The sequence below is a fragment of the Polyodon spathula genome, chromosome 13, assembly GCF_017654505.1.
Source record: "Polyodon spathula isolate WHYD16114869_AA chromosome 13, ASM1765450v1, whole genome shotgun sequence".
Classification (NCBI taxonomy): Eukaryota; Metazoa; Chordata; class Actinopteri; order Acipenseriformes; family Polyodontidae; genus Polyodon; species Polyodon spathula.
In genome coordinates this window covers 17,139,276-17,151,399 of record NC_054546.1, presented here as the reverse complement: position 1 = coordinate 17,151,399, position 12,124 = coordinate 17,139,276, and the positions used below count along the sequence as shown (strand labels likewise).

The following is a 12,124-nucleotide window of genomic DNA, read 5'->3' as shown; positions in this document are numbered from 1 at the left end:
AAGAGATCTCCTTTTCTAAATAGGGTCTTTGTCATACAGATACACCTGCGGCAGGTAATTGATTATACCGACATGGGCTTATAAAGGTTTCCAGCTTTATTCTGGGGTAAAAGGTAGTAAAGTGTAATCACACATGGTCAAAACCTACTGGAGGCAGGGTGATATACAGGTAACTATAGAAAAGCTTGGTAAAAAAATGATTAATATACAGTTAATGAGTTAAGTGGTTCAATAGTAAGCCGTGGTTTTAGAGCAGGTGACAGTAATTACTCATCTTTTCCTTTACTGAGTTATATAACAAAACATCTGGGTGACATAGGAAACAAATGCGAGAGCAGTGTCTGCTTGCATCATATATTTTGTAAGGGCTAATTCATTTCAGTAATTCACAGTTTTCAGTATATCATGTTTTTTTGATTAATAGAATATAAAGATGAAGCACTGTTATATAGTTCAGTGATTTAGAAAATGACTACACAGCTAGAATGGTGCACCTTATTTCAGGGGACACATTTTCCATCCTTTCCCTATAAATGCAGAAAAACATGATTTAAAAGGTTTAGATGGCTGTTGGTCGTTAACAGTCCTGAAGACTGTCGTCTGTGTTCTGTCTCAAGATATAAAATGAAACAGATGGAAAACAAGGGAAAAAGTTACTTCATTACCTGTAGCCACATACATACTGATTTAAGTCACCAGACAATATTTGTAAAGTAGAAAAACACAATGATGATCTCTACAGCATTGCCGGTAGTAAGAAAGTGAATGTCACTCTATCTGTATATTATATGAAATGCAACCCAACTCCCCTCAATAGCCACTTCATTATCTGCAATCAATTGGGTTAATGGTCCTGGGAATAGCTAACATTACTCAAACTACATTTTCTGCTCCAGTTTCTTGAAAGGGGGAACAAAGGCCTTCTGTTTCACGAGGGAATCAGGTTTACCTGCAGAGCTTGTTTTCGTTGTGTCACTGTTTTGCTTTTCCCATAATAAGTGAGCCGGCTGGTTGAGTATTTGCAGCTCTGAATACTTCCTCTGCTCCTCGTTTTTTTTTCTTTGATCGATGCAGGCATTTTCTTAATCTGATCTAAGTTATTAGGTGGTAACAACATATAAAAAAGTTAGACAGCCAGTTCCAAGTAACTAGTTGATGACAATCTGCTAAACCAATTAAACAATTATCCATAACTATTAAACAAACTAGTGAAAAGTAATAATATCTATCTATCTATCTATCTATCTATCTATCTATCTATCTATCTATCTATATATATATATATATATATATATATATATATATATAGTGGCAGATAAATGTGTTGGTAGCTGGGAGGGATAGAGTTAATTTCTGTCCCAGATAAATGTGTGTGGGTGTGGCTGAGCTCGCACAGGCACAAGTGTAATAAGTTTATTTAATTTGATGACCTGTTTAATTGTTTTATGATTTAATTTGTGTCACCTGCCTGTAATTTGCAGGCAGGTATATAACAGGGCAGAACTGTTTGGTTTGGACAGTCTCTAGTCTGTGTGAGAGAGGCTGTCACGGAGAAGAAACGTGTGGGTTAGGAAAAAAAAAAAAAAAGGGTAGGGTTTCAACCTTTGTCTATATTTATAAAAAAACTGTATGTTTTGCAACCGTTAAATGGCTTAGCTGCCAGGTTTTATAGTTTAGTTTTTTTTTTAAAGGTTTAGATAACTCCAGGTGGGAGTTAGGGTTTTGCTTTGTTTTGTTTTGGATTGGCTTTTATTTCTGTAATTAATTAAATGCACGATAGTGCTTTAAAACGCCTCAGTCTTGTGTCTGGGTCTGCATCCAAGGGGCAAACAAACCTTTCGACAAGTGAAATCTTTCACTATATATATATATATATATATATATATATATAGTATATATATATTGTGCAGAAGTTTTAGGCAGGTGTAAAAAATGCTGTAAAGTAAGAATGCTTTCAAAAATAGACATGTTAATAGTTTATATTTATCAATTAACAAAATGCAAAGTGATGCTGCAGAATAAATTTGGGGCGAATCAGATGCCTCCCTGATGGTATTGCATGATGGATAAATGTCTGCCTGTACTTCTCAGCATTGAGGAGACCGTTAATTCTGACCAAATCCCCAACTCCATTTGCAGAAATGCAGCCCCAAATTTGCAAGGAACCTCCACCATGCTTCATTGTTGCCTGCAGACACTCATTAGTCCAAAGCACCTGCTGCCATTTTTCTGCACCCCAGTTCCTGTGTTTTCGTGCATAGTTGAGTCACTTGGACTTGTTTCCATGTCGGAGGTATGGCATTCCTCCATGAAGATCACTTCTGACCAGACTTCTCCGGACAGTAGATGGGTGTACCAGGGTCCCACTGTTTTCTGCCAATTCTGAGCTGATGGCATTGCTGGACATCTTCAGATTGCGAAGGGAAGTAAGCATGATGTGTTTTTCATCTGCTGCAGTAAGTTTCCTTGGCCGACCACTGCGTTTACAGTCCTCAACGTTGCCCATTTCTTCGTGCTTCTTCAAAAAAGCTTGGACAGCACATCTGGAAACCTCTGTCTGCCTTGAAATTTCTGCCTGCCTTTTGACAGTAAACTGTCTTCAGCAACCTCACCTTGTTAGCTGAGTTTGGCTGTTCCTCACCCAGTTTTATTCCTCCTACACAGCTGTTTCTGTTTCAGTTAATGATTGTGTTTCGACCTACATATTGAATTGATGATCATTAGCACCTGTTTGGTATAATTGTTTAATCATACACCTGACTATATGCCTACAAAATCCCTGACTTTGTGCAAGTGTACCTAGAAGAATTGATGCTGTTTTGAAGGCAAAGGGTGGTCACACCAAATATGGATTTGATGTAGATTTTTTTTCTGTTCACTCACTTTGCATTTTGTTAATTGATAAATATAAACTATTAACATGTCTATTTTTGAAAGCATTCTTACTTTAGAGCATTTTTTCACACCTGCCTAAAACATTCTGCACAGTACTATATATATATATATATATATATATATATATATATATATAATATTGAAACCTGTACAGGTAAAGTAGGTTGTAATTTGTGGGTATACTGCATATTAGTTTTGCTAAATCTCTGGATCACAATTCAGTTATTATTTCAAGGTCTAGATCCACTGAGATGCAACATGTCATTTACAGGGGAGTAGGGGAAGAAAGTGGCTTATTTGAATTTAGCTAGGAGAGCATATTAAGCTGGGATAACTGAATTTATTTAGCCTGGAACAAAGAAGAATTAGTGGGGGACATGACTGAAGTCTTTAAAAAAATAACCAATACTTTTAAGTGCAGTACAGAAACCGTTACCAGAGGACAGTAGGAAATTAATTGGATAGACAGGGCAGAAGGAAGGAGACACCTTCACATAGAGTGGTGAGGGTATAGAATGGGCTACCTAGTCGTAGTGTTGAGGCAGAATCACATAGATCCTTTGATCTCAGAACTTTGTCAAGTTGTGTCTTAATCAGCTACTGGGAACCAGACAAGCACTGATATGCTGAATGGCCTACTCTTGTTCATAAATTGTCTTGTGTTCATATGATCTGGAAATCCAGGACATTTGAAAGTCTGCCCTGGTATACTTGTAATATTGATGAGGTGGATGGGACCTTGATTAAACATTCAAACACAGGCACCTCCTAACTTCGTGCTCGTGGCATTGGTCGAGTTAATGGGCATTGGGATGTGTCTCTCTGCTGAGCTGCAAGCACCACTTACAACACACCACGTGCAAAAGGCTTATCCAAGTACTGACCCGGTCAAAGCATGTGTAGCTTCTGAGAGAACCCAAGTTTGCTGTGTTTTACGGGCAGAATGCAGAATGACCCAAAGCCATTCCCTGTGAAGAATACAATGATCAGCACCCATCCTGCAGTATTTGTGTAGCTAGAGCCATTAAAACGTCACAACCAGAAATCCTGTTGTCTTGTTTTTGAACTTTAAGGGAAGCCAAAAAAAAAACTAAGGCCTTTCAAAAATTAAAACAGCAACTGAGTGCAGCATCTGTGCAGGTAAAGCATAAGTAAGGAAGAGTTGGGCTTCCTGTCAAGGCCCCTCAACTATGGAATTCTCACGAATGCAGAGACATAAGCCATCAAGTCAACTGGACAAGCACTTGACTCTTTTAAGGCCATCAACCGAGTAAAAATGTATTTAAATAGATTTGGTCCTAATCGAGATAATTTACATAAAGGGATAATTAAAAGGGACTGAGACTGTGGTCCCCATGGTGACCTGGTGTCAATGACACCAATTATTACTGAAAGAGATGAAACAGATATCATTACACTAAAGGAATCCGCTTAAATGTTCACCTGTTTTACATAGTTTCTTAGTTTTGTCAACCTTACAAAGCCAGGTTATTTGCTGTGATGAGTTGTTTGCTTGAATCGCAGGATTTTTTTTTTTTTTTTTTTTTATATGGTATAGTATGGTATTATGAACCAACTCTGCAGGCAGATACTGGTACAATCATTCATACAGTCTGGAATACATTTTGTTGTTTGTTTGTTTACCATTGGGCAAAATAGTTCTAATGTGGGCAGCTGCAAATCTGACACAGCAAAGCTGAACAGACCAAACAGCAGTCACTACCCTACAAGTAACCATAATTAAAGACAGCTGGGTAACAGACATAAAACATCAACTTTGCCTTTGAATTGAGGTATGCATCAACATACATTTAAAACAAGTTCAATTACATTCACTATAAAATTGATTTGGTAGCTTGACTGCAGCATTGTGTATGGTTCACTTCAAACACAGTAAAACATCATGGAACATTTTTTACAATTTAAAATTTAGTGGTCATTTCTAGTATTATAAAACAATGGTTAAGAATTTCAGTACATAATATCATGTGTACAGATGTCCATGTTAATCTTAAAATACTAAGATCACTTGGTATGAATGTGAGGATATAATTTCTTCTTCAAGTAGTTAGTGTTCCAATTTGACTTCGCGGCATGCCTGTTTCAGGGAGGGAGAAAACATGTTCCCTAATGCTGAATTGTTGGGAGCGCTAAAAAAATGACTGTTAGCACAGTCTTGTATAAGTGTAGAGCACATGCTTAACTATAGAATAATGTAGTAAAGACACACATTAATTCAATGTTTGTATAAAATTACCATGATTGCAGGATACCACAACTTAAACAGAAATAATTTTTTTTGTGAACAATAACAATGCACAACTGTAGGCAAACTAACGGGCTCTGAATCTGTAATCCAGTGCTTTTTAAACAGAGAAAAAGCGCAATTTGTAACTGTGAATTATGAAAGGTTAACTATTTTTTATAATTACAGAAACATAAAATGAATATTTATCTGGACATAAAGGGAAACTAGCTCAAGATAAAGTATTCTTTGTAAGATTCTGTGCCTAATATTTGGTGTCATCTTATGCCACCTTGTGGCATCCAAGTGCTGAATTACTAAAGTGCTGGAGTTCCCAAACTCTTAATTGAAGCCTGAGGCAAGCAATGTAAAAACAACTGAGTGCCTAACAATCCCTCTTGTATTTAAGGTTCTCTTATAAAAGTTTACCACTGTAAAACCATAGCAAAGTGTAATACAGAAGAGTGAAAGCAGGGTAAAAGAATAGTCAAGTATTATAAAGCACCGATAGGTATGGCACTTGGCAAACTGCACAGTACAAGCATATTATAACCATGGGAAAAGAATGAGAAATGCAAATTAACAGTGCTAAACGTTTATAAAGGATACCTGCAAGATTCTGACACATAATCCATTGTGCAGAGGATGCAACTTAATGTCATTTGAAATAAACTTCATACAAAGGCGTATCATAAAGGGTCTGTCCATAATCAGTGAGGTACAAGAAACACAAAATCAGACTGAAGGGATAGAAAGGTCCAGCATGACCTATGAGGTCAGGGAACTGAACCTAATCTGCCTAGAAAAACAAAGGGATAGGTGACACTACGTTTTAATGAAGTCTAAAAAGGACACTGAGTAGCGAGTGTATGGAATGGTTCATTAGGGTACTACTAGATAAAGTTCTGGGATCAATCAGCTACTAAACTAACCCCCTCCCCAGCTAAATAATATATATATATATATATATATATATATATATATATATATATATATATATATATATATATATATATATATATATATATATATATATATAAAAAACTTTGATGTGAATTCTGAATTTCAAAAACCTCAATGAAATGAGGTAAGAAAAAAAAAAAAGAATTATACAGTTCATTAAAAACAGATTTTATATTTTCTATGAAACCAACACATTAAAAACAGATTTGGTTATGCAATACAAACGTGTAAGTGTATACTTTGCCTTCCCAATTTCACACAAGAAATTGTAATAAATCAATTTTGTTGCCACAAAGAAACAGTTTTGAAGGAGATCCATCACTGAACTGATTTTTATTGTTTGGTGAAAACTGGAGATTTAGTTTCAGATATTCAGTGATATTACTGTTGGCACACAAAATTAATTAAACAGGTTTCAAATTAGACAAAACTATGGAATTACATCTCAGCAATAAACTTAGATTCTGAGTTTTAATAACATTAAAATATTACAGTTGAACCTAAAACCTTCTGCAACGAAAACATTATCTTAAATGGTATTAGCAATTCAATTGGCATGAATTTCAAGCAGTTTTCTGTGTTAACACTAGTCTAAAACTGTACACAGCGGCAAAAGAAAGCACTACAAATAAAAAGTGTGGCATGTTGATTCACTTTCAGATCTTCAGTTTTCCTATTTACAGCATTATCTAGCACAATCTTTCTAATGGAAAAGGCAGCAACATCATTCGTCAGATCCATTCTCTTTTGATTTCTGGTCATGCTCTTCAGGTTTAGGGTTATCCTGGGAAAACAAAACCAAAATCACATTTTATATAATAACATTAACATAAGAAAATGTAGAATCAAAATGCAGCCCATCTATGTTCTGGCTCTGGTGGGTGATTGTTCCTTTCATCAATAACATGACCTATGCCATACCCTCATGCAAGGAAGGTCCTACCCCAGGGGTCAGTAATTAAATGTCATGGTGGGCCAAATGACCTGCTGGTAGCCGCTCATTCATATCATAGTCCAGCACATTTTTATAACCTATGTATGGCTGCTGCCGTACTTTTGATGCGCATACATGAAGATGTGCCATGGACTACATGAGCTTTAACTGCATTCCCGGCAGCAATGCTGCATCAATAATCTTTACCTGTATATACGACCCAATGTATCGATATCTGTTCCATTATGGGGAAAAAAACAGCAGATTAAATTGTTTCACTAATGTGTTGCATCTATTAAGAGTCAAATTAGTTTAACATTCTGATATGTTGAAAGTGAATTGTAAGTCAAAATGTCAGCTGTTCAGCCTGTGCCCCCTACACTTGTCAAGTGGTTTTGAGTGACATATTGTGCGATTTGGTATTTCAACAAAATAACGAGGGGCGCGTACATTTCTGCAGGTCTGTCACACTCACACCTGATGTTTAAAAGCTGATTGCAAAAGGAAAGTACAGTTGTTCTCATTGAATTTGTTATAATGCAATGAAGCACTGCATAAATGAAACACAATGAACAAAATGGAATCAAGAACTTAATAAAAATGTGTGCTAGACTTCTTTTTAGATTTGTTTTAATGTTATTCTTTGCTCTTGTGTTTGAGGATTCCAATACCATAGCGAGGCATAAATGTAACGCAACGAAGCATTAAAATAAAAATGTGTGCTACTTTTGAATTTACTTTATGCTTTTATGCATTCCTGTGTATGAGAGTTACAGTACCACAGCAAGACTTAAATGCAATACAATACGTCGTTGTATGCAAAACCTGATATACAAGCACTTTGATATCAATACTGCACAACACTTAATTTTCTGCTTACTGGCAAAAAATATATTGTAGCGGCGGGCTATGTGAAGGGTTCTGGTGTTCAATGAAGAGACCGGCAAAGAATTGTGGTATATAGAGTTAGGCAAAAAAAATGATTTGGAGTGTCAATGCAGGCGTCTGAAATGTTGCTGGTTTTCACATTCAATAAAAAATGCGGAAGTTTGTTTACTGTACTATATTGCTGTGTCTTGATAATATTTTATGTTGTAATATGTATTTCTAAAGTAGCCGGTGTTACCGGACTGTTAAAATGATTTAATCAATACGCTTCTTTAGAGCGATGTTTCTGCGCATACGCCAACGAATGGGACAGTGGTCAGAAAATAGCATTTTTCATAATAACTATGTATTGTCATAATTTGCAGTTTTCTTCAAAAGGCCTTGGGCAAATGTGAAATCTACTTCAAGTTTTATGCATTTTTTTAAAATGGTGAAAACCAGCAACACTTTGTACGACTGCATTGACTCTCCATAGTTTTATTTTGCCTAACTCTCTATATGCTAATTTTTTGGCCTAACTCTCTGTAAACGCTTTGCGCGCAGTGAGATGGAAGTCTCCACTGAAAAATCAGCAGAGTTGAGTATCTTGTCAAATACAGTAGCTTTTGAAACATCCTTCTAAATATTTCTGGCTGAAGCAGTTTTAAGTGAGGCTGGATTTTCATTGATTAAAATGTTAGTGTGTGCTCCCATTGGCTAGAAAGATTGCAGTGTTTTCGGCACAGTGCGAGATTGACAGTTGGAAATTTCTCTGGCTGTTGATAAGTTTGTCTGGTTGATTGGAAATTTGAGGGTCCGTATAACCTTTCGTATTAATGAATTGACAAATTAATGAATGATTAGATTAATTAACAAATACGTTTATGAATTACTGTATGAATTGACAAATTTATGGATGAATTGACAAATTCACTAACTGACAAACAAATTGATAAACAAATTAACAAACTAACGGCTGGATAGTTTTGACATAAATGGCACGCCATAGCTATGCCACTGACCTAGACTTAAGGGCTATGTCCATCAGGCGCGAAGCAAACGACACTAATACAGAACGAGTACATTTAAAAAAAAAACAAACAAAAAGAAACCACAACTATAGCAAGTCATGAAAAGAAAATACTGACTGCTTTTGCTCCTTTTGTGGAGATGAAATAAAATAAATAAGACAAAAAAACAAATAGTCTGGGTACACCACACACTGTTTAAATGTGATCTGGTTTAACATGTAAATTATTAAAAAATTATACACCTACATATATTTCTTTATAAATACTGACAATTCGTTTCATATATTTTATTTATTTTCAGATTTTAGCAAAGTGTGTGAATGTGATTATTATTATTGGTCAACATTATTAAAGCAAAGAATAGTCATTTTACAGAAATACGAAACCAGTGTGTGGCGCTCCCGTCACTTTGACTAAAATTAAGGTGAAATAAAGAGAGATAGGCATACCATCAATTTCCAATTGTTCTGTTATTTCTTACCATATGGCATCTTTCTTTGTATTGTTTTTATAACCACTGGCATCATAACAACATTATATTTTTTGACTTTAATAATTAAATTCTAATTGATGTCCATTTCTCTTATTTGTGATCGTGAACGACACGGTGTCAGTCTGAGAGCCTTTCCTTCGACTGTCTGAGTAATGACGTGTTGTGTACAGAAACACAGAAGGCTTGCACAGACAAACCGTCAGTTTGAGACAAGGCAATTCTATATTTGGAGTAATGGGGGAGTTTGCGTAGCAGCTACAGGAATATAGAATGGTAATGTACACGTCTTCATGGTGACCCCTCTACCCCCCCAAAATGAAATAATATGCTTGGACAGTTGTATTGGAATTACCGCTTATCATGCATAAAGGGTTTCGCAGCCTCACAAACTATAACTAATGCACAAACGTGATAATCCATTGCACAGCCGTGGAACTCTCAAAATTGTGAAAAACTGAGTTTCACTGGTAAACCTTGAGACTTGACATCCATGTTGTACCTATTTGTGGCATGCTGCATCCAGTATTTTGGCTATATCCTATTTGTTGAAGAACACAGTACAACCATAAAAAAATAAAAATAAAATAAAATCAAAGCGCAAAGTTTCAGTTTTGTTTCAATTGCAAATGTTATTTAAAATCTTGGTTCCTTATTAAAAAAATAAATAAAAAAAAAAAACACAACGTTGCTTTGCCGTGCAGGTTGTATAGAGCTGTACAAACCAACATCAGCAGCAGTTTGATATTTTTTTTTTTTTTTTTAAATTAGTATTTAAATTGTATAATGAAGGCAATATCACAAGAATGTAAATAGTATATCTACACCAGGCTGACGTTTTGGACCCGAGACTGTTGCTGCACTCAGTACTAAGTTACAAGCAAGCACCATACACTTAAAATAGAAAAAAAAGTTACAGATCCACTTTATTAATTACATTAAAGATATGAAAAAAGTGATGTTAACAGGTCACGTTTATACAGCAAGATAACAAAATGCAAACCTTGGTGAGCAGAGTACAGTAGCTTGTAATTCCATTCTGTAACTTTGTTTAAAGAAAAATCAGTCTTCAATATAAATGTATATACTTTGGCTGTCAGTGTCCATTTTACCCTTCGTTTCACTGAAGCAGACACAGTCATGTGACATATACCAGTGTGCCGACCGGACAGGATTGCTTGAGTTGTCAGGACGTTGTCAGTGTGTTACACAGGGCAAACCTCTCAGGATTTGGTCGTGAGCAATATAGTTGCTACTAGTAAATTGCCTAGAGTGTTGCCGCTAGAGCTGCTGACCAGCTTTTGAGATCAATTATTATTAATAATAAAAAATAAATTGCAGAATTATTTTCATTCTCCCGTGATACTAGTAAAATTCCAGACTTTCTCAAGACTTTCATAGACTTTAAGCATTTTCAAGACCTGGAAATCAGTTTGGCATTTTTCCCATACTTTTTCCAGACTAGAGTATGAACCCTGAATACATCATGTTCTTTCAGATGGAGGGCTCTATGTATTAATATTACTTGCGTGTTAGCAAATACTGCAAACTAACAAAATAAATTGCCAGTGCCAGCGCTAGGATTCATTGAGCCCTCATGCAAGACTTCAGTTTGTGTTTAATTAAAGAACTCAATAATGATTTGTCTCCATGCTTCCCTTCATTAATACAGCACCTTCACACATAAAAGAAACCAAAAAAAATGCATTTATTGCCACTGTTATTTAATACAGACTATTAATTTAAAAAATGGTTTTGGGGTCATTCCATACCAACTTAACCAGATAGGGCTGAATAGGGCTTTCAAGAAAAAAATACCAGGAGCACCTAACTCACTTTTGGCAAGTTGCCAGTCGTGGGGTAAGTGACGAGTTTTATTCGAACTTCTGCCCAACCCTTTACCCTGTAGGGGATGCGGGTCCTAAAATGTTAGTATTGCTGTGAGAACCTTAGGGACAACTCTTCCAAATTTTGCAAAACACTTTTGGTTTCAAGTCCCTCCACTGGTCATTAACCCTTTGCGGTCCAATGTCGGACCATGTCCGACATCATTGAAAAGACGTAAAGTACAGGTTTCTAGTCGTTTTTTTCTCCGGAAAAAGACGAGAAAACCATTCAATGGCCGAGTGAAACTGATAAGAGCCAAATGAAACCGAAAAAAAATAAATAAATAAAATTGGGGCATGTGAGCAATAGCTCTAGTAGCTGCACCATACAGAGACAAGCAGACATAAACAAAGGAGGTAGCTGCTTCCACATCCAGAACTCAAAGAATATCAGACATCTGCAGAGCTTTTTGAGATGCTTTATTTATTTTTTTATTTTTTTTATGGTTGTACTGTGTTCTTCAACAAACAGGATATAGCCAGAATACTTGATGCATAAGTTATGTTATATTTTTGTTGTATGCTACTTTTTATAACTATTTATGTTTTTATATGTGCATACAGCTTTCTAAACCTGTTTATACAGAAGTTTATTTTAGTAGTTTTTCATGCTTATGTATATGTGCTTTTTGAAAAAAAATAAGAAAAAAGTTTAATTTTCAATGTAAATAGTGTTTCTGCTCTGAAAATGTTATGTATGATGTTCACAAATAAAAATGTTAAGTTGTATCCGCTTGTTTGTTTTTCATTTTTATATCAAATCCGTTTTAAAATGGAGAGACATTTTGCGGTTGAATGTAGTGCGAAATCTCG

The 12,124-nt window shown here is 35.6% G+C and overlaps 1 protein-coding gene across 3 annotated transcripts in view; it reads right to left on the bottom strand.

Annotated features, from left to right (window-relative positions):
* Positions 1–6,289: 6,289 nt before the first annotated feature.
* ccar1 (cell division cycle and apoptosis regulator 1) overlaps positions 6,290–12,124 on the bottom strand; it is a 33,241-nt gene continuing 27,406 nt past the window's right edge. For 2 of the 3 annotated variants that reach the window (XM_041268607.1, XM_041268606.1), the window contains exon 25: positions 6,290–6,887. In XM_041268607.1, the coding sequence (XP_041124541.1) occupies positions 6,828–6,887 (60 nt within the window). In that variant the 3' untranslated portion in view covers positions 6,290–6,827. The remainder of the gene's footprint in view (positions 6,888–12,124) is intronic. The other variant, XM_041268605.1, reaches the window with a different exon arrangement.